The sequence below is a fragment of the Rhopalosiphum maidis genome, chromosome 1, assembly GCF_003676215.2.
Source record: "Rhopalosiphum maidis isolate BTI-1 chromosome 1, ASM367621v3, whole genome shotgun sequence".
NCBI lineage: Eukaryota > Metazoa > Arthropoda > Insecta > Hemiptera > Aphididae > Rhopalosiphum > Rhopalosiphum maidis.
Genome location: NC_040877.1, coordinates 23,653,868 through 23,679,429, shown reverse-complemented (window position 1 = coordinate 23,679,429; position 25,562 = coordinate 23,653,868). Strand labels below are relative to the sequence as shown.

At 26.4% G+C, this 25,562-nt stretch overlaps 1 protein-coding gene across 1 annotated transcript in view; it reads right to left on the bottom strand.

The window, feature by feature from the left end:
* The window catches only part of LOC113560623 (LHFPL tetraspan subfamily member 1 protein-like), a 223,693-nt gene that overhangs the window by 35,456 nt on the left and 162,675 nt on the right, over positions 1–25,562 (bottom strand). The window contains exon 4 of the mRNA XM_026966612.1: positions 16,238–16,404. Within this exon, the coding sequence (XP_026822413.1) occupies positions 16,238–16,404 (167 nt within the window). The remainder of the gene's footprint in view (positions 1–16,237; positions 16,405–25,562) is intronic.

Genomic DNA, 25,562 nt, shown 5'->3' with positions numbered 1-25,562 from the left:
GTATCTCTTTTAGTAATACAATTAATAATGCGAAGAATTTAAAAATATTCATCGCTCAGACACAAGAATAAATTATTTCGATTACCACGGAGACTTAATGTATTTCTATGGGAGTCTGTAAGTGTTGTGGAATTTACAAACTTCTTGAAATCGGATGCTGTCACGAGCAATACAGTGTGCAAACTCAAATGACAAACGTTTTTATCAGTTATGGCGGGTTCTCAATGCAGTATACCGTCTTATTCTTATACTTTTCTCACTCTACGCCGTATATATATATATTAGTCCATCGAATAGTAAACAAGTCTCTAAAGTTTACCAACACATACACTAATATACATATAATATACATAACACGTATACATGTGTGTACCATATGTTATCGTTGACATTAGTTTCCGATGTCTGCTCGGTTTCTCAAACTTTACCCGGCCCATGGCCCCAAGGGGTCTTTTATGGGTTTCAGACCTCACGTCTTTCCATTCGGCGTACGGAAGGAAGCATTTACTTAAAAAAAAAAATCGACAACACAGTTAACGAACGTCTGACACACATACGCTAAACATCTGGCAGAGTCGTCCGAAAACTTTTGTCCCTGTAAAAACAAACCACTCCGTCAAACGATACGGGTCTGGCGGGCTGCCGAAACTTATATATACTAACTGAATTCTCCCGTGTTTGTATTATCCCGGGACTCTGGAGAAATTGAATTGACGCGACCGCTACTGCTGAAGACCGACCCGTGGCTAGATTATGAGACTTTTCCCCAGAGCACATAAAGCGTGCTTAAGACGATACGCGTTTTATGAATACGGAATATATGTACAACTCATTTTTCATGAAAATATCCTAAACCAATAACACGCAAGAACATGGTTTTCTTAAATTTTTTAAAACAACGGTGAAATAAATAATAAATGGATGGATAATATTATTAGATTATGTTAAATTAATAAATGCCTTTCATAGTGATGGTAACCACGTTAGATGCCCTAAATTAATTTGTCCGATTGTATTTTAATTTATTTCAAAATTATTGGAGATGTGAAAATGTTTTATTTCTTCATCTGATTAGTGATCACAGTTGAAGAAAAATAATTGGATACACTTCACATTCGTTGTTTTTGGTGAATTTATTAAAATAACAATTATTCATTATAAACAAACTAGTTAAATAAGGTAAGCTATGAATATGCAATTGTTTTATAAAAACCAGACACTACTACAACACCAGTGCAGTATTCATTTCGTTCCTAAACAAATAATGTAAATCACATAATATTATAATTCCACGAGAAAAAGCTTATCTATTTTAGACATTCATAAAATATTTTAAAACTACAAAATAGTATTGCAATATGTCAATAACAATGTCCACTTACTGGAATATTTATGTATACAAAGAATGTTTTTAAACTAATTATTTACCAACGATATTTTTCATATATTTGAATTTTAAAGAATACAATAATACAATATTAAAGACGTTTAGTTATCAATTTCCTAGTGGGAAAAAATCTTAAAATTTTTTAGTGTCTTGTTCACAATACATTAAATATTAATGATGTATATGATTTTTAAATAATATTATTTTTTTATTTCTAAAAGGTAAACTGTTTATTTTCTATTAAATATATTTAATATTGTTTACCAAAACTCACACATAGTACATTACTATTGATTCCAAATCAATAAATTTAATTAATTTAATTTACCTTAATGTCAATAAAAATTATTATTTTTTTTTTCAGAAAAAAAAACAACCAATTTTTAGAGTTAAAATAAAGTATTGGCAAACTTACCAACTTTTTCAATTACAAAGTCCAAAAGGACTCTTCTATACTTTTCTACCACTACTACTAAGGCTTAATCACATTTATACAATATATTGAAGTTCAATTTGAGCAGAAATGCGTATAATTTAAGCGACAGCTTTCTTCCCTTATTCAAGTATAGATTTAAAAACTATAATTGCGCACTATAAATGTTTTGTATTTTTAAAAACACAAAACTAGTATAAGAAAAAATGTATATTAAATTAAATTATTATAATAGTTATAAATGTACTATGGGTAGTCATATAAATTGAATGATGAATACAATTCTATTTCATTTTTTAAAGTAAATTAAATATAATTTACAATTTAAAACAAAATGTTTTGTTTGTTGTTTTTATTAATACGAACTAAAAATTGAATTATGGTGAATAACAGTAAAAATACGAAGTATTACGTGTAGTATATATGTGTTGTATAAACCATATGAACAAATTAGTCTTCAACATATTAAGTTCACAGTTTAATTACATATTATTATCGATGATATTAAATTGACTAATGTGTATTTAAAATGAAATTAAAATAGTTCATCAGTTTTGTACTTTTGAAAGTAATACAAATATTTGCGTTAGGTACATAATATTGTGACTAGAAAAATAAATTTTTTAAATATTGTGAATCTGGAAATGTATTTAAAATCAAACACTTTGCAATACATTTAATTTTAATTACCACCTCCGAAGGCCGTGTATATTTTGGAGCATATTCAATATCACGTGACATCTGTTATTCTGACAAAATTAACTGCATGTACTATTTACATATCAAGTTTTGACGGTTACCTATGGTGAAAAAACCATAAAATAATGTTGTATTTTCTGTGTTGATGGTTCCGTTATAGGGTCTGATCTATACATATACGTACACATATTATATTTACTGTGAGGTCGTTGTGTTGTTGTAGGTACACGTCTCCACTATGTCATTTCTGAAAACGCTGTCAACAAAAACACTCCACTCATCGTTTCCTTTCAATTCCATTTTCATATTAGCTTTAAGCTCTTAAACACATATTTACGTTGTACGTTGGAGTTTTAATTCAAAATTCACACCACCTGCTACCAACGAACATTATTGATTTGCCTTTGTTTTTAACATCGAAATGTGTGTGTGTGAGAGTGTTTTTTTATTATTATTTTCTCTTTTTATCGTGTATTTTTTTTCCTCGATGGTTTAATGTTTAGATGTACCACTTGCAGGGTCTTATTATGGATAGCAAATAAAAAAGTATAAATAATTCGCCAAAAATATTATTTTTTTCCATCGTGCATATTTAAATAAAATTATATCGAGAACAATCGATACAGTTGTGAGTGATAATATATGCAAATAATAAATACATATTTATCAATTATATTTTTTTGTTGAAAATAATAATCACTGTATTATTATGGTGTTTTAATAATATGTGCACTTGATTATACTTTTTAAGTAGATGCTTTTTTAATCGATAGCTGATATTTATAACTTTCCAAAATAAATAGGTAATACACGTCTATCGTAATTCTTTAATAACTATATGAACGTAAACTTAAATATTATATTATTATTCGATCGAATAACACAAAGTTATCCGATCTTAGGTATAAGTATTCTAAAAAAATTCCAATTTTAATAATATCAGTATATTGCAGTACCGTACAAGAAATTATAATTTATATAATCTATATAAATACAACATTTTATACACATATGTTTTTTATTACAGTGTATGATATTTATAAGAAATAATGGGTTTTGCTTTTCAAGTAGAACTCTCGTGGGTTATAATATTTTGAAATTACATTAAATTAGGTATATTTTCTATACATAATTTTTTTTTTTTTTAATCGTGCTGAAATATTTTTCGTATAGTTTGAAAAGTGGACTTAGCGTATACTAAATTAATGGTTAAACTAAAAAAATTGTAACAATAATAACAATGGATAATATTATAGTGAAAAATTTACTTGATGAAAAATAAATTATTTCCAATAATACATTTGCCATTTATTAACATTATACGAGTACCTAATGTGCGTACTAAGAATATTATTTATTTCATAATTAATTAATTAGGAAATTAATTTATAAATGAATTTGTGAAAAAAAAAATAATAAAGATACGACAAACGAATAAATATTCCTACGTCATAATATTTATACCATTACTAATGATTAGTAACTAAACTTATTTTTTTTTAGTTAATTTTAAAAGTTTCATATTATGTTAAGTAACCATAATAATACAAGTATTTAAAACTATACTGAATTGTATTTTTGTAACATTTTAATAGTATTTTATCAATCAATAAAATTAAAACTCAGTTATATAGTTGATAAATATATAAAAATAATAAATATCCTTTTTTTTAAATTTATTAAATAAAATAAAATAAAATTACAATGAATTTAATATTTTATATTATGTTTATCATACACACGACAAATATGAAAAGTGTATGAGTATAATATAGGGATTAAAAACATGATTAAAACAAAAAATAATAAAAATAATACACAGTACAGTGGTGACAATTGGTACATTAAACAAATTGTTTGTTTTCTATGTATATAGGAATAACAATTATATCATATCCAAGTAAGTTTGTAATAATATTTTGTTGAAATATTTTGTGAAATGAAAGCAATGTTATAAAAACCGATTTATGGCTCTTAAATTTATTTAATGATATTAACTATTTTAAAATAAATAAATATTTTATATCTGTAATATTATAATATCCATTGGGATTTCGGTACAAAGCATAATAATACATAATATTCGTGACTATTGAAAAATATCATTTTTATTTTTAAGTAATTTTCTTGATTTTTTTATAATTGACATTGTCTTCACTTTTCACAATAGCGTTTTAAGATTTTCGTTTTATTATACTATAAAAATAATATTATAATTACGGTCTTGTAATGTATCTTACTAATCAAAAATAATATTTATTTCAAACTTATTAGTTTGGAATCTTTCAGTTTTTGGAATTTAATATTCGTATTTCATTTTTTTTTATTTGTTTTTTACAGTATATCGATTCTTTACTGTATTTTCGCGTTAAATTTTGGAGAAGGGGTATTGTATACATAATATGAATTCATAATAATAAAATGTGATTTTCGATCTTTATCGTAAGGTTGATTTCCATTATCTGAAGTTTAAGTTTGGTGCATACGTGTTCTGAATGAACGAGTGAATAAAAAATAAAATAAAAATACAGTGTGTAATATAACATCCGAATCTATGCATTTTTCCCGGTGTTATTTCACTGGACAGTGTGATATGCGATATTATCAATTTGTATTAAAAATACGACGTTATAAGACGACGGCTAATATATTCGTTCGTTCTAAAACACATAATATCATATTATTATATAACAGTATGTATACAATATTTTATTTTGTGCTATATAATTATATAAAAGACATATTTTTATATGCAGCTAATGTGTGTACTACTACCTACGTCATTGTATGGGTATAGGGAGTTACACACACTATGTGTAAACTTAATACGGTCAAAATCAAAATTATTTCAAACACAGCCCACTAACGAGGGTAAAGTTTACAAGTTGACTAATGCGTTAGGTTGGGTTACTACTCGATGTGTCGGAGGTCGATTTATGACTTCATGTAAGTCCAAAATGTCCTTTGGCTTTCAATGAAAGAAATCACTCCCTTAGCGGAAAGTTCGCGACCTCGTTCTTGTACGAATTTACGCGCGTGTATATGTGCACAACTTTCCTTCTTTCTTGGCATTAGCATGCATACGAAACAATCTCGTTTGTTCTATATATATATTCAAACCATGAAAACGGATTTACACGTTAACTGCGTCACGAACAGAAGTGGTATAAGAGTACTAAAAAAGTTTTTTTTTTATTCTTATATCATACTTGTTTAAAAACTGTCGAATTGAAAGCTATAATGTTCATTGTCAATACCGCACACCATAATACCGTTGGATATAAGAACTTTTTACTTTTTCTTAAACAAAAAATTAACAATAAAAAGTTAGTTCAATCTATAACACGTATTCTAGTACTTCACGTATTCTATACCATACTTACTAAAAAATAAATACCAAATATTTTTTTCATCAATGTATATTATTAGCAGAAGCGTGAGACAATAATTTTACATTTGAGTATATTGATTATAAATTATGGTGTACGAAGTACCTACATCGTTTAATATGTATGGTTTTTTCATATATTATTTAGTCTCAACTCGCATGTTTTGTATTTATAGATAGAATCTTAAGAGTTTTGTTAAGCTTTCAATATAAAATTTTATGTTTTAAACTCGCGGAAATTGTCATTATCATAAGATTCAATTTTAGGTTCCAAACGGAGTCATGAATTCATATGATTAGAAATAAAAATACATTTTAAACAGTTGAAAATGTTTACTCGATACTAATTTTTTTTTGTCATTTATAATTAATAACTATTAAAACTTTAATTATTCGCAATACTCACCAAAATAATGATACAAGAAGTATATTTAACAACTATTGGTATTTAATTATCGCAGAGTAACTTTACTAGTTTTTACATTTGAATATCAGCTGTGGTTATATAAATATACATTTGTCATAAAAAACTAAAAATAAACATTTTTCTTAGTATTTATTGAAGATGTATACTTATAAAATATAATACTTTTGTGAATTATATTTATAAAAATAAAGTTTTAATATATTTAAAATATTATAAAATCTTTTTTTATAGATATTTAAATATCTACCTCTTGCGATTGGACATGATTTGTCAATTTTTCAATTTGGATTTCTATTAATGTTATGTTGTACATTTAAGATACATTTGAGAATTTTCAGTATCATTTCTAGCTATGAGGATTTATTTTATTTTTTAGTTATATATAATTGTAAAATTTCTAAACTCCAAACAAAAACAAAATTAATTTAACGTGTGGAATGATGTTATGAAAAAGGTACAAAAGATAAGAACCGTACCCACCGAATTCTATCTTGTGGATTGCCCAGTGGATATAAATGAATTTGGTACCTACTTATGTTTTGAAGTGCTAAATGATAAAATATTCAGATTATTTTGAATAATTTTTTGGTGTTTTGTTAACTATAATAGCATGTATTACAATTTTTAAATCTAATAGCAAAGATATTTGGCCTGCGAAACTGACGTCATAAAAACAAGTATTATTATGATTCAAACCGTTTGAATAGATAATATGCAATGATAAACCATAATGTTCATGACTATTTCGATCTTATACGACATTTTTGGGTATTCAAGAGTCCTTTTTTTTTTACTTTTTATTATAAATCTTGTGACAGTAAGCTTGGATTGCAAGTGAATTTATGAGGGTTAAACATGCTTCAGATAGCACTCTGGTACTTCCTTTTCTTGTATACATATACCATATAATATGTGAAACGTGTATCCTTCACCTGACGAATAAACTTCCACTTATCAAATGGAATAAAGTAGGTACTATTTATTAGTCAAGCAGAAATTTTCTAGAGTAGTATTATATATAATATTATTCTCTGTTTTTCTCAAAATTATGTACACTTTTACTATTGATTTTTTTTATGGGCTATCAATTATTTTATATAACTTTAATTTTTATTAATATTCATGACTATATACAAACTAAATATTTTATTATAATCTGCATAATGTCTGTTTTATTTACAATTAAAGATAATATGAAAAATACTTATACGAATTATAATATCAGGTATCTTTCTATGTGAATGATTATAGTACGTATAAAAGAAAATAAATGATATGAATCTCTTAATACGGTATTTCAATTGTGTATATACAATATACATACATTTAGTTTTATTACTAAATAATAGTTAAAAAATATACTTTTGAAAAAACACAATATATTTTATAATTATTTTTAATTTTAAAATTCATTATTTTTTTTTAATTAACAATAATTGTAAAAGTTATGCATACTTTTTTTAAATGCTAAAACAATTAAGAAAAGCAATTTAATTATTGTCATCTGATCATAATAAAAAAATAAAGATTTGTGTATCAACTTAACCGTTGTATTTTAAATTTATGTATCGATAGGAATCAAAAGTTTAAGAAATTTGGATAGTAATAATTATTTACTGGGGTGCAAATGATAAAAGTTTTATAGGTCGTTTTTTGTATGAACTACAACGATTCTTTAAAATATTTGGTCCGTGAAAAAATAACTCCACCGAAAAAGTTTTAATTATTATCAAACTGAAACTGACAAGTAATGAACACTTTACAGACTTTTTCTTTATCTTTAAATTACACCAATTACATTTTATATATATATTTTTTTTTTATAATTGCTTATAAAACGCTTTTTATAAGATATTTAATAAATAATAAGTTCTTTGACTTCTATTTTCACTATCAAGCCTTTGAATAATGTATCTTATTTTCTTGACTTAAACATGGTAAGAAGCTACTTTACTAAATATAAAAATCTAATTTCGTAGACTTTTAGATCATTTAAGTTTTTCATAAGCTTAAAATTTAATATTTTAAAAAGTATATATTATGCAATGTTTATTATATTATTTAATTAACCACTGTTTCAAAAAAGAATCATATTTGTTTACAAGGCTAAGCTAGTTAACTAACTTTTTAATTTGAGTAAAAAAAAATGTAAGTTAAGTTGTAAGTTTAAAGTTACCTAGAAAAAAAATTACTAAACGTTATTTAAATTAAGTTTTTTTTTTTTAAATAACTGAAAGGAATTTATGCCAAAAACATGATGATTAAAAAATGATATAATACAATTTCAGAAATAAGTTTATATTAATTTGTACAGTTATCTAGAAGAAAAAATCATGTCGGGTACGATATGGTTCGCTCCTCGAGATGCATCGCGTGTAACGCCGTAACGCTAAACGGGCTGGAAAGGAATTGGGGCTAGCCGTAATTTCAAACGCGAAGGAATAGGCTCTAGAAATTATGTATGCGCTTATCTTTTGTTTGAAAGGAATCAGAATTTGTCCCAAAATGTAATATTAATTTTTTATTTTCCTAAAAAATAAGCACTTATACTTTAACATAATTTAATTAATAAGATATAATAACATACAACATTAAAATACCCATAAAAATTAATGTAAAAATAGTTTAGTATTGTTTCATTGTTTATTCTGAAACTTGAGAAAACATAAGTTTAATATGCTTTGTTATGTAAGCTGAAGCCTAATCTGCAATGTCGTTGGTAATATAATTGTATAATAATATATTGATTATAATTAGAAACAAATCTATTTCGCTAACATAGTCCATCTGTTATTTTTCAATTGATCCAAACCCGATGGTTTTGATTTTAAATGCTTTTATATAGTAGTATATAAAAACCAGAATGTATTTTACGAAACGTTAAATAAACAAAATACTCGTCGTTATATTTAATCTTTCTTCGTCTCGCTTCACCTACAGCTCACAACTAAAATATGCATTTAGTATAAAACACGTTTGAGAAATCAGTCATTTTAAACTAAATCTTGATCATTGTTGCATAAATGAAGTTTTATTCAGAATTTTTTTTCAAATTATTATATTTCAAACACTTATCATTGCTTCAAAACACAATACTAACCGGGGTAGCTTTTGAGCTAATATTGATAACTCGACAACTCCTATTCTAATCTTTAATTTGTAATAAAAAAACGAATGTGTTGGTCTTACAATATGTGTTTTTTTTTTAAAAAATAAAAATCAAAAGTTCCAAATATTTTTTAAAGTAATCGAAAAAATAAAAATAAAACTATGAAATAATGAAAATATTCATGCAACATTGGTTTTCAATGAAATCGATTTTGTTGTAATTAAAATATGAATGAATTTAGTTATTTAATCAACTATAAGCGTTTGATGTTCAAACGTTGATGAATTTAGTTACAGTGACTTCTTTGGTTTTTATTTTTAGATTTAATGTTTATAATAGTTTACGATAACAAATGTTTTTAATAAACATTTAATGTTATTTTCATCTATACATATACCTAGCCAATTATAATTTATAATCAACACTATTAAATGTATAAACATTTATTACGGAATCTGCTACAATAATTAAGTGGATTCGTTAATAATTGCTCTAAATGTTACCGAACTACGAACAACAGTTTGTATTATATAATATAATTATGTTTATCTGCTACCTGGAAAAATAATACATTAATTTCAATTAAACGTTTTTAATGAATTCAATTTTTATTGCGTGCGTAATTTGTACGTAGTAAAAAAGCCTCCAATTGTTTTTTTTAATTATATCGTATTAATGTGCCCGTACATACGGACATATACCTACTTATACATTTTTGTTTATTTGAATACATGGTTTTTAATGACTTTTATTAATAAATTATGATTTTTGTAAGCAATAATTATTTATAACTGCTCGGTATCTGTTATAATACGGGATTGTTAAAACCATTTAGCAATAAGTTTTAGGATAAAATCACTTAGTTTAAACGTTTTAGAGCATAGACGAGAAGGGTCATACAATTGATATATTCAAAAACACTGTGCACGGCGACGTGGAACGGTCAACGGGCAGTAGGGGTTTATGCCAATAAACGTCTATCAATATTCGGTGGGAGCTTAACCAGTTCGGTGTAGCGTAAAAATGCCGAAACTGTGATTAAATGTTTCTGGGCCATTTAATCCGGAGTATTTGTAAAGTAATTAGGCGCACCCGGGACAACCGGGGGCAACTTACTACCGCTTTTCACCGCCTTTCTATCGTGTTTTTTTTATTTTTATGGGCGAAGGGCGAAAGAGGAGAAATTTCCAGCGGTTGATTCGGTAACAATTGCATTTCGTTATCAAAACCATCCACCATAATGGATTTACGTTCGAAATAACCAAATAATATACGCCACCATAAAAATGGGGAGAACAATAATTGTGTTTCATTAGATTTTATAAAAATTCGCCTAGTTCGGATGCAAATAAATTATTTAATTTATTTCTTCTGTTGCACATTTTCTAGAGAAAAGATAAATGAATCGTTTAAAACGCTTGTACATTATTGATACATTTTTTTATTCTGAGAAATGCTGTTATTTTAAATGCTATTATAATTAATGATTTTTTTCACCTTACATACTTATCTAGTATTAAAAAAGTTCAACAATTATAACGTTGCAGTTGTATAAGAATATATTTTAATCTAAAGTCCAATTGTATTTTAAAAAGTCATTTTTTGATATCTTGGTAGTTTTCGTTTAAAGTATCAAAACAAGTGTTATTATATTTTGGCTTTGACCACTTTAGGATAAATCAAAGTCTTGTTCAGGATCGTTTTTACAATGCTAGTTTTATCATTTCCTATTACTGCTGCAAGTATAACATTTTGTCTTTTCAGGTACCAAAAATTTTACATACAGTTAAGATATATACATATTAATACATTAATATACTATATAAATTATTGTCAATTTATCAATTTTGTTTGTAAATATCTTATAGGAAGATAAATATTTTTTTTAAACAAACATATTATAAATTGCTTCCTATTGAGATAAATAATATTTTTATTTTATTTATTTGATAACTACACTATAAATTATTTATTGATTGAATCCAATAATAAGTAAAATTTATAAAATGTATTATTCAGTATTTTTAAAGTACAAATAATTACCAAATAAATATATTATAGAGTATTTATTGTTGGATTTCGCAATTATTCTGATTAAATTGTTTTTAATATTTTTTCTTATTAATTATTATATACGTTACTATGATATAATTTTATATAATTCTTTTTATTTAAATAAACTGAATAACCCTTGCTTAGAATTTCATTAATGGATATAGTCTCTTCAACTATACAAAGTATATACGTATTACTAACGCGTATACCTACCACGTATGGTTAATATTAATCATATATTTATCGTTTGTGAAAAATTAAAAAAAAAATAGACAAATAGTAAATAATAATGTTCTCTACAAAAATATTAATAAATTATATAGGTACTTAATTTATAAGATAGATAAATCGAATGTTATATTAATTTAATACAACTTGTCAACAACTTTTTACAAAATAAATACCTTCAATATTATTATTTATTCGTATTAGGATTCGGTAGTGTACAATGTGCTTATAATTCTAATGTGTCAAATGTATTTGGGAATTTTGGAAGAAGAATATTTTACTTAACCCTCTAAAACACTCGAAGGATACATGCATTATAACCAAGTTTATGTATTTTATATACAGATTATTTATTAATTGAAAATTTTTAATGATAGTTTTAAATTAAACAACTACATTATCCAATTATTATTTGTATTTCAGTAGACCATTCAATGCATAAAGACTTATTAATTTTAGTAATAATTTAATTTAATTTAATTTTAAGTGTCAATTTAATTAACTTAAAATTTCTAATATCTGCTGTATAAGAAAATAACCATAATCATGGTGCTACGATATTTCAGCGCAAGACTATAGTCAGCGAACATTATATTTTATTGAAATAAAATAAATAATTATTTAAATATTTAATTTCAGTTTTATTAAAATACGCCCTAAATATGATAAATTAATTAAATATTAAATTATAATTATAATTGCTTATTATAAATACACTTTAACAAAACGAATTATACTATAAAATTAATTATTTATTAAAATTCAAATTGTTGGCTATAATGTGTATATTTACGCGTTGAAATTACCGCATTTATAAACATTATGCAGATTAAATAGAATTATATGAAATACAATTATTCTAAGATTGTTATTTTTAAATCACTAACATTGATCAAAAATATTTATGATAATGTTTAATTTATAGGAATTTAATATTGCCTAAAAAAAATAAAATTTGATAATCAATAGCGAATTAAAATAAAATAATTTATAGGTAAATTTAATAAACAATATATATATAAACAATTCTATCGAAATCTTAATAAACAAATGCTTTCTAAATGAACAGACTTCGTCTGGTTAGTTTATGACTGGGAGTACATTTCTTTAGATACCTGATCATAAAAATTCTTTAAATAACGAAAATATAGCAAGGACAGTGATGAAGTGGTCTGTGTATTAGTATTTTCTTTGAGAAATCGAGTGGAAACTGGATAAAACTATAAAAGCTACACTGATTTGGCAAGGATTCCAAATTTTCAAATCGATTATTTTTGTTCATCATATATAAATATAAAATACAAATACGATAATTTATTATGCGCTAATACAGAAGTAAAATTATTATTTCAGTTATAGCCATTAAAAAAAAAAATTCATTAATTAATTATTATTATTTATTAATTTAATTTACATTCTATAGTATTAAAATTGTTATTAAATACTAATTATCTTCAAAATTATTTTAAAATACAATATTATTTTATGTATGTATCAAATTTCACTTTCATTTTGATAAGGAAATGTAAAATATTATCAGTCGACTCTATAATATGAATGTTTACAAAAAATTAGTACACAAATTAGTACTAATACTTTTTACATTATACGTTATATGGTACTGGTGTACAGGTAGTAGACGAAATCGAATATAACAATGTTAATATTGTTAAATTGTGAAATCTTTCTGAATTAGTGTTATGTCGTGATATATATTATATAGGCAGCATATTATTATACATGTTTTACTTATTAAAACGATAGTTGAAAAAATAACAAATATTAGCTACCTCATTAATGGTTGATTTTAACAACTGTAAATGCTATAATAATCTTAACTGGTAAAAATAATTAAGAGAGACCAAATTGACAATAGATGATAATTTTAAGGTACTTCTTACTTAAAACTGCTTGTAAACATTTCGCTTAGGTTAACATTTATTTTTACGATGTCAATTATTTTGATTAAGGTTTTGAGCCACATTAAGGAACCAGTGTCAGTTAATGTTTTCTTTTATCTGACTATCTGCTAATATCTTTACATTTATAGTTTCGTCCGTTCGTGGGCTGATGTTTCTCAGAAAAGTTTAAATGCGTGTCTAACGGTCATCAAGCCTATACGTACTAAACTGTCCGAGGTTTAAGTTTTTTAATTTGCTTCTGAAACCTTTGATAATTTTTATTTGAAAGGAAAAATAGACATAGTATCATATAAATTATTTAATGCTTCTTAGAACGAAGAAATAAAAAAAAACATTTGCCGATCATTTTAAACTTTGCTCCTTAGTATTCATTGGACAATGTATAAATAAATTGTATTAGTTGTGTTCGGCTGTGTTTTCATCCCTATTTAAATCAATTCAATGGATATTTTTCATATAAAATAAATGAAAAAACCTACAATAATATATTACTGATTTATATAAAAAAACAAGTTAAGAAAAAAATATCTACTTGCCAATATTAATGATATTGAATGTAAATAATGTATGGCTATTGTTATGAATAGAAACTTATGCAATCGTTATATTTAGAGTACCTACTTAAATATATTAATACTTATTTATTTATCGGAAACAGATAAATACTCTTTGATAAGAGTAGTAGTACCTACAGTAATATCTCAAATTAACATAATATTTGAAATATATCTATATAAATTAAAATAAGAAAAAACAGTATTGGGACATTGAAACAAATAGTAATAGAAGTTTGTAACATTAACGATAAACAATACAATAAATAATAATACTAACAATATAGTAATTAATAAAATTAATAATTAATGACCAATTTCATAAATTAAAATTTGATTTAAATAACATATTATTATAATGAATATTATTTTGTATTAAAAAATCAAACGTAAATTCATTATTAAGTGTGATAAATTAAAAAAAAAATAAAAAACTATTTATAACGTCTACAAATTTATCTTCACATATTTCTGTCGTCCAGTCATTGTACAAGTGGGGACAATGAAATGATAATAATAGGTATACATATTTCACTAGTATTCACTAGTATACAAAATAATTCGAAGATAACAAAAAATACTATCGTGTTTGGAAGATAATCATTGTAGTTGATGAAAAGGAAATATGTAAGCTATATGAGAAAATTCCTACTGTGTAAATCTTTGGTAGTGTAATCGAAGGAATGGCAATAATTGCAGTTTGTTTTGCCCGAGTGGTTTCATTTGAAATTACTAACCTTAGTGCGAGTGTTCGAGATTAGATCTTCTGTTTCCACGAGTGTTTCATAAGTTGTAACTTAATGAGAAGATATTGCGGTCGATATACTGAGTCGCTAACGATTACACAAACAATTTAATCAAGAAATTCAAAATTGGAACGATAAAAATATGTTAAAAATTCTAACAGTACATAACAAACTGTTTTCAAGGATCTGTGTTATTAGATTCTGAGCATAGCGATGAATACATTGGTTTTAAAATGGAAATGTTCAAGTCTGATTTTAAATATCGTTTAAAATATGATTATGATGTATTATTTATTTTTGGTTTTTGGCTTCAACTTAACATGCTACTAATAGATAAATATATATATCTAATAACTATGTAAATTCATAATAAAATATTCTTACGGTAATAATAATATTACCCGAAAAACTATCTCCGCTCAAAATTATATTTAATCGTATGCAATGATTTGTCATTGAATTAAAATGTAATATATTAATTATTCAAATGATCTACTGTATCTAGTGTATGGTGTATGGAATACACTTGACACAGTTACTATACAACAGAGCGATTTTCCTCGTTATTGATTTATTGATAAAAGTTTATTTTATTATTCTTATTTGCATAGTATATACAAATAATACACAACTCAGCATATTAAATATGTAGGTAATATAAATTATTTTTCACATAATATTATAATGTATCTTAAAATTTGGAGAGCTGAGAATATTTGCTGTGGTTGGATGATACTCATTTGTGTACACTGTAATTTAAAACCATATTTTCTACTGCGCTGCCAAAGAGGGGACCGGTGAAAATAACAAAACGATAGTCAGTAATCTTCTTAAAAGTTTAATTTCAAAAAACCCACTTTACTAGAAAAGAGGGTAGGTGGGATATCTGCTTTCGGGTACCATTACGTGTTTGCACTGCTAAAACGGTCACACGTCGTCGAAGTTTTGAAAGCGTTATGACAGCGGGCCATTAGCGACAACGGCGGCGGCTGTATCTGAGGCTCTTATATGGGGCTGAAAGGATAGCGCGCAGGTCATTTTTTCCCACTCTGATCCTCATCGTCTATGAAGTCGTCATGAATAACTCAACGGGCGAACAACACATTTTTAAGGGTCTTTTTTCCGATTTTTTTTTTTTTTTATTATTATTATTATTATTCGCAGGAAGTAGGTATAATGGGATACGTGACTTGTTCCGGAATCATAGAATCAATAATGTCCTTGCGAAAAGGGAGTTCAAAAAAAAAAAAAAAATAAATAAACAAAAAACGAAAATAAAATATACTTACCAGCTAACAGCTGCAGGTATCCGGCGACTTTGGCTGTCGACTTTTGTATAACATGTGTCACGCAACATGCAGATACAGCAGATACTGCCACAATCACTGTGATTGCAGTCGCACCTCCTATAAGAACCGTACTTATCTGCCACCATACACTTGGAATGTCATTGAACCTAAAACCGTCATATCATGTAAATTATTTTAAATAGGTAGAGTTTAAATATTGATATAATAGATGCAATTTTTTTACAAAGCTTAATAAAATATGCATTTTACACAAAAATATAACATTTCTTAAAAATAAGCCTCCACCTAAAAATGAATATAACTTATCATTTTTAAATTAAAAGTATCAGTGCATAAAGATAAATTGATAAGTAAATGACGATAATTATGATTTTCCCAATGAATGTATATTTAGGAATGGATTACCCACAGAAGCGAAGTAAGCGTTTGTAATTGAAAATGAATCATATTGCCTACTATTTATTTGTATTCAACATATTCCGTGACTAAATACCATACAAACATTGATTTTGTTTATTTTACACTATTCAAACATAACGCATTGAAAGTAAAACTAGGTATATTACATAAAATAATTAAAGTTTTATCTCTTTAAAATCTTATGCAATTTTTTTTGTTTGCTCTGAAATTGAATTTATTAACTACATAAGCAAAAAAGAAAACCACTTCAATGACAACCGCTTGAAAAAATTATTCTCTTAAATCCAGCCTTTAAATGTATTTTGAACGTGATGTGGAAAATTGCAATAAACTAACTTTGTTGTTTATATAAATAATAATAACCACATAAAATGTGTAATTCTAGTGAAAAACTTTTACAGAGAATACATAGGAAAAGAAAACGGTTCTTTTCCAAAACAATATTTTCTGCTGCCAAAGCCGTTTCCGTTATTGTTTTTCCGGTTCAGTAGATGTTTGCAATTGTTTGATACACGCAGACGTATGGTACGCGTATACACTATGCAATTAAATCGGATTTGCCCGTCGTCGAACTAATACCCGTATGATATCAGAAGACTTCATAACTCTTATGCGGTATTTTCCTCGCTCGCTCTACCGGTCGTCTTCTCTCTTTCACACACTCTCGTCGTGTCTGCTATTAACCTTGCGTCTGATTATATCTCCGTCCATCCGTCTCTCGCTCAATACACTGTTTATATATTAATGTATTATTGTATACATACCGGCGAACGCCTACACATAATATATATATATATATATACCCCAATCCAGAAAGCTGTCCAAGTTTGATTGTTGTATTTCCAAAACAATAAAGGCACTCAACAAACAAACAAATAATAATAATAATAATAATTATTATTATTATTATTATTATTATTATTACTATTATTGTTCTTGTATCGTTTCAAGTTGTACGCGGTGTGTATCGCATACCTATACTATTACTACAACAATGGTTTTCGAACAGATAGAAATTAATATCGCAGTGGCTGAAGAGTACACTACGTCTACGTGATATCGTGCGCCGGTGCAGGTATTTTATAAAGATATTTCACGCGCAGAAATTCGACGAGGACAGCTATAGCGTTGCTCGTGCACGACGACGTATGAAGCATTCGCGAAATACGCGCATTATATAAAGAGGGTTTTTTATTATTCCGTCGGCCAATTCGTCATTTCGATAAATTCCGTATGGAGATTTATACGGGAAAGGTTTTCGCCCATGAAAGACATCATACATGAATATTGAATATCGCATGTGCAGTATGTTTGATCGTTCACGGAGAATGTTTCAGTAGATAATATATTATTAGAGGAGAAAATCGAGCAAGACCCCACTCGCGCCGTTTATACTGCAGTGTCGGCACACTGCGATCGTTATATTAATATTATGCGTTTATGGCAACGGCGGAATGGTTAGATATATTATAACCTATTGTTCCTGCGAAATATAAACGGTAGATCTATAATATTTCATTTAATGCGTTAATAGACAACGGCATGTATAATAGGCAGGTACTGGGAAGATACAAATAATATAATAATATGGAATTTTATTGCTTGATCTGATACAGAAGACTCGATGATACGGATTCGTTGAAATTTCATTAACTAAATTAAAATACAAGTTGAATGTACAATGTGTATATACGCAATACACGTGAAATACATAATATTATACGTTTCATGCATTATGAATTTTTGTTAATATACAATTTTTATTGTGAATACAAATTGTAATAACAATGTGAATATCAACAATGGTAAAATAAATTAAAACTATGCGCCAACATCAAATTACGTTAATTTATCAAAATTGCATTCATTTTTAAACATTTCTTTTTTTTTTTTATAAAAATAAATTTCTAAAATAAAGTAAAACATAATATATCACGAAAATGATTAAAATCCACTACAGTATTAGTATACATACTCGTATTATACATATTTAATATTTTTATCTTGCTATATATAATGTATAAGTACCTAATAAAACAAAGAAACAATAATATATTTTTCTATGTAACAATGAGTCCGTAGCCAACGACGACAACTTATGAGTTTAATAATGAGAAGCGTGCACAGCTCGTTGTAGAGGATGATTATTAAGATAATCGGATAGATGAACATGTAGGATAGAGGGTTCTTTTGCCCTTGTTACAGCAACCGATATTATTCGTCAGACATGAAGGCATTATTATTTTATATTATCTACTATAGAAGATGAGAGACAGAAATCCTATATCAGTTAACAAACTAATGTAGGTAAATGTATCCATATGGAAAGGTTTTAACCTAATTTTATAACATTTTTAAGCAAAACGATGTTAGGTTGGATATAACACAATTAAACCTATACGTTTTACTCGAATTAAAATATAAAATAGCTTCTGTAGACATCAATAATAAAATATACATTACCTCCAAAGTATAAAGGACTACCTACGTTAATTTAGTTGATTCAGAAAAAAAAACCTATGAACTATTGATAAATAGTTTGTGGTTTACGAGGGAAAATGTTGAACGACAACTAAGACACAAAGCTTAAAAAATACTAAATACATTCCGAAAAAACACGTAACACATACTATGGAATAAAACAATTATTGTTTGTATTTTAAGTTTTAATTATTGATTATAATATAACTACAGATAAAAAGTGTTAGAACTTAACCTTGTATAATAAATAATGATGAAAAAATAATTTAATATTTTTAATGACGTTTAATGATTAATATTAAGTGTTATTATAAAAGTAAAAAACATTGACTGAATCCGTGTGATTTAAAATGATGATTTAGGTAGTTTAAATCATTTTTAAAAGTGTGATATGAAGCATTTTTTTTTTTTAATCATGATTAAGTAAAATGTTATATTATGGAATTGATATATGTCAATTAATGGTAACTCATTGAATGCAAGCCAATATTATTTATTTTGTAGTTGCTTATGTAAAATAAATCATTATAAAAAAAAATATTCTGCAAGTTTTAAAACTAAATTAAAATATAAGGAGTTATTAGTACTGTTAGCCTATAGGATAGTTATTGGTACATAATATGTATATTTCTACGAATTGTTCAAGTAAAACATGAGTTAAATGTAATGATTATTTAATTTTAAATTAATAATTGGAAGTAGACATATTTGATAAATAATAATTTTCAAACTAAAAATATTTATTTTTATACCATTTTGTAGACCCTTTTTTTATTAAGAAGCATCCACTTGATGCATTTTTTTTATTGATTTCACAACGTGGAAATAACAGTTTTCATTTCATCAATTTCACCGAATTATATGTTATACCATCGTATACTATGTTTTACATAATACCCACATAATATTACATATACAATTATTAGACACATTATCTGACTATATGAGTATATGTATAGACCATTCATATAGTTTATAAGCATTCAAGTTTATTATAATATGTGTTGGTAAATTATAGGTAATCTGCTTAATTCAAAATCATACATTGATATAATATTATGCCGATTGAAGATATTTTATCTTAATACATTTTATATGTAATAATAATCTATTAATGTTACGTTAATTTTTAAATTTCAAAAATATTCAATTTAGTGATTGTGAATTCTTGCTTAAATTTCCTGATAAAAAGCGGTTATATTCAGGAAGGTTCTATTGTTTCCTAATTTTGGAAACATCTCCATTATATTAACATATGTATTAAGTATAAATTAATTTTTTTTTTTTTTACTTAGTCACTTTATTCGTTGATGAAATAATATTTGTATATACAACAGTAATATAGCACTTTATTAAAGGAAAATTATTATTTTAATCGATCAATTAAGATCTACGGCGAACTACCAAGTTTTAACGAAGTATAGTATCTACCTATTACGTCCTAACGTAGTAATATTAATAAGCATTAAAATATATTAAAGCTAATAAAACATTTTATGATAATTTATGATGTTAAGTTTGTTATCTGTAAAATTTACACAATTTACCAAGGACTTAAAATTATTGTTAAATTTTTGCTAAGTTTACATTTCAACGCGTGTTCAACTTAAAACTAATAGGTATCTTTAACAAAAGATATACATAACTGATAATAAAATTCATTCTACAACTTTCGTCATATTTATGTGTTATATTTAAGTGTTAAGTTTAGGCGTGCCGGGTTATGGAAAATTGCAAATACAATACGAGGGAAAAATCATACATGTAATACACTATAAGTCAAACATATAGACATTTTAAATACTTAATAAATCGCGTTGATATTAAACTATATCGAAGATGAGAATAATATAATATATTTTGATAATAGGTTATGTAAATTGTACATAATATATGCTTACCAGAAAAATATCGTAAATTGAATAAATTATGACATTAATGTGATGTTCATTATGGTAATATGCGCATTAATGCATTATGCGCCGAAATGTTAAGGAAAACATGTATTAAGCGCCATTAAAAAATATTTTATCGTATAAGCTGCGTTTCAAACTCGGATCTAAAATCAGTCAGGGATATGGTTAGTGCATGATATATTTATAGTACATTTGAATTTATGTATACATGCTGCCTCGCCCCCGTAAACAGTAACATATAATAATGTGTAACAGAATAAATAGATCGATATTTATTTATATGCTTGTTCCGCGGGAGCGGTTCGTGATTTATATAAAACGAAAAGTTGTTTTACTTTTTTTTTTATTATTATTATTATTATTGGTAAACGCACAAAACGTCCATCCAAACATAAAAACATGACTTACAATACAGTACAAGATATAATATTATTATTACGCGCGTGGTTCTATATTACGTTCGCGGGGTCGCGGCTATAATACTATTATTGTACATATTTTTTTACCAACGATCGTGGGCGACCTTTGTGCTATCGTAAAACGCGACGGCGGAACGGTTTTGTTTCGTTTTATTATTTTTTTTTTTTCGGTTAGTTCGCGGTGGGGGTGGTACACGGTTTCGGCAGACGATAATGTGAAGATGATCGCTGCGTATATTTCACGGAACTGGCGTCGACGGTAGCCAAATCGTTAATCTTTCTTGTTTTCCGTCGTCACACAACAATATAAACGTTTGTTTATCTATTTTTATTTGGGCGAGAATAATAATAATAATAATAAAAAAAAATACAAAACAATAAAACAATAAAACAATAAATAATAATAATAAAAAATATCAAATATTGTATTTATCTTTCTCACTCTATACATTTATATATACAATAGATTTGCGCGATAACGGTAGAATTTATATCGTTTAATATATTTTTTTCTTACGCTTGCCCGCTGAAATTAATAATGCGTGCCCGCCGGCCGTTCGTTTCATAACATTATCCATTCGTTATGCATCGAGCCCGGCACATCGACCCCTCTCCTTGCCCACAACATCCCTTCCTCACCAACACCACACTTATTTGCCATTTCACTGTATTATTCTCCCTTATATACATCTCACTTTCCGCTTTCTCCTGCTCCGTCAGCTGTAGCGCTTTATGGCAAAGGCGTGTGGGCGAGCGCGCGCGCGCGCATGTGTGTGTGTGTGTATGTCCGGTGCAAATAAATTCGTTCAGGATAATTACATCACGTATAACCGGGACCGCCAGCTAACCACGGTCGTGACCACTCTTTTTATTTCGCCCTGTTCCTCGTGGCCATTCCGACTCCTCTCCTCGACCTTTCTATTCCACGTCTTCTTCACGCGTGCCATTTTGTGCGCAAAGGACGCCACCGCCATTTAACCTATCTTATGAATCCTGGTGTAATTAATGCAATTACTTTTATAAATTACAACACATTGGTATATGCGGACCTATACATTTACCGTATAAGGTTAAACGGCTACAGTAATAATGGTTATGTGCGAACCTAAGAGTCGGATAAAAAAGATTAAAAAAAAAAAAAAAACATTTAATTAATAAAAACATTATTCTGTTATACGGGTTTTCTCCCTATTTTTTTTTATCATCGTAAGAGTTTGATTAATAAATTCTTCGATCAATTGACCTACTAAAATTTTGTGTATGCAGTTGAAAAATATTGTTTTTTCTATATAGGTTTTTTATAAAACGAATAATTGCAGTAGTGGTTAATAAACAATAAATTCATTATTGGTGTTTAAGAACTGAAAAACACATTTTAAAAAATGTATTACGAATAAACTTAATGAGATTACTTACGTTCATTATTATAAATTAAAAACATGTAAACAAAATCTCTTGTATAAAATACATTATGATAGGTTAGGTCATGTAAAATATACCTTATTATAATAATTTTTTAATACATTTAGTTACATAATAGTACATTGTTAATTATGTATCGTGATATTCAATATTATATTTCTTTTTTTTTTGTATTATTTTTGTATACGAGCATATTTCATTATCTTACTACTACATTTTTTATGCACTTAAGTAATATTATAACATTATTATCATTCTGTATAGTATAATAGTAATAATATAATGATTGTATCGGGTGTCCGGGAATTGGGTTATAATAAAATATCTTTTTTTCAAAAAGGTATAATGTAATTGAATCTATTATTTTAAAGAGACTTAGGAACATTAAACGAATTTTAATTTGAAATAATTATATATTTAATAAAATTAAATAACGCTAAAAAGGGAAAAATCGGACTTGAATTTTTATTATTTTTATGTAACTAGTTTTATATTTATTAAAAAAAAAAAAAAATGTTATATTTTTGTGTTATACATATGTGGTCCAATCTTTGAGTAATAAAATGTAAACAAATATTGGGTACGAACCAGGTAGATAAAATGTGACCCAATGGTACACCGTTCATATTATTTGGTATATTCTTTATTTGCTTTATGTCATGCTATAAATTTAAAGTGATTATACCGTTATTAACATGGTTATTAAATAAGTATTTATTTTTATTTTTTGAAGTTACCCAAATGAGAAATTTTTCGATTCTGTAGATCGTATTTTTTTTTATTTTTTTTTATCATACTTTATTATCATTTTTAATAGACACATTGTAAAATGAAATATATATTCATTTTCAATTTTCAAAAATTACTGTGAAGGTCTATATATTAAGAAGAATATTTTAATATTAAGTTCATAATAAATTCGTAATAGTTCTAGGAATGTGATAATATAATAACATAATTTTAATGTGTTTTTGCTACTGCTTGTTTCAGCCAAACATTATTTTATACCATTTACGTATAACAAAATAAATGACTATAAACCAACGACTAACATTTTTACTTCAAATGACAAGACATAAAATTATTTGAAGAAAATTGTTATTCAAAATCTACCTAAAAGGTTTTAATAGGTTGTCCTTGTCCCTAAATAGACGTTGTAAGCACACATGTGTTGTCTCTGTCGTACTAAAGTTCAACATAGTAAATTGTCATCCAGCTGACCTATTTGATAATTTAAAGGTAATAATATTATCCGTGTTCACTCGTCCGAGTTTTCATTATTCTTTATTTAAAATGAGTCGTAGAATTTTTAAATTTTAATATTTCATACACTTATATATTATGTACATCGTTTTAAAATTAAAATTAAATCTGAAAAGAAATTACGGATTCTTATATTATTACAAGACAAAATGAATTTTGCTAAACGCAAATTTATTATGTTGTACGTTTATATCATTTTTGAGTTAGAGACAACTACACATGAGGAATTATCAAGTATTTTATAATGTTCTATTAGAGGATAAGAAATTTTAGAAACAATATGACGTGACTGAAAGTCCCTACAAAAATATAATTATATTTTAATTGTATTCTGTAGGCTTATAGAAATTCAGCATAAATATTAATTTATTTTGTTATTTGAAATGTTCATACATTTATGAGCATTGTTGAATATAGTTTTGTGTATATTCAATTAAGTAGAAAATGTTTGACTAATATTTTCAATGTTTCACATTTTAATCAATTTCGCTTATCAAATGAGACAACAAAATGAAGAAAAGTTTTTTTTATAGTACATTGGATAATTTGGTTTTGTCCTCGTACACTATAAAGAGTGTCTATTATTGACATTATTAAGAGAATAAAACATATGTATAACATATGTATAAACATATGTATTGTGTATTCATTTCCAAATTTTAGAAGTTTAACTGTATTGTAATTAAATTATTATAATACAATTGTAATTCCAATATTTGTAAATGGTTCAGTGTTTGTGCGATAAACGTACGTTTAGTCATAATATTATCAGTGACCCGGTCACTGAGTCACGTAATTACGATTTAATCGTGTTCGCCTACCGTATTAACTTCGTATTACGCCCATTTAATTGTTAAGTAAAAACCGTCTACCGATCTCACGTCAACTAACTCTAATGGATTTAACTACTCACTAATTTTCGTTATATCCAATTCAATTACCTATAGAAATTATTGCAGTTTCAATTATATTTAAAAGTCTAAGTACCTAACCCATATAACAACCACGGTTGTTAGTAATTACTAAGTTATTACTTATTTAATCCAAAATAATTCGTTGCACAAATATTTGATGGTAAGCGGTTTACAATCGTTTAATATTTAAAGATACAAAATGGTGTTAAAATTAAAGTCACTCTGTTTTAAATACCAATGCTAACTAATTTTAGTTCTGTTATCTTGGTTGCCGACGTACGAGTTTATTTATTTCGCTGTTAATAATATCATCGTGTACGCCGATTATTTCCGACGTATACTATTAAAACGATATACACACAGTTAAAATACATTTATCACTTTATTACTGTTTGGTGCTATAGTGACTGCATCAAAAGATTACTGTTGAGTAAGCCATTTTTGTCCACTCCTAAACCTTAAACACTAT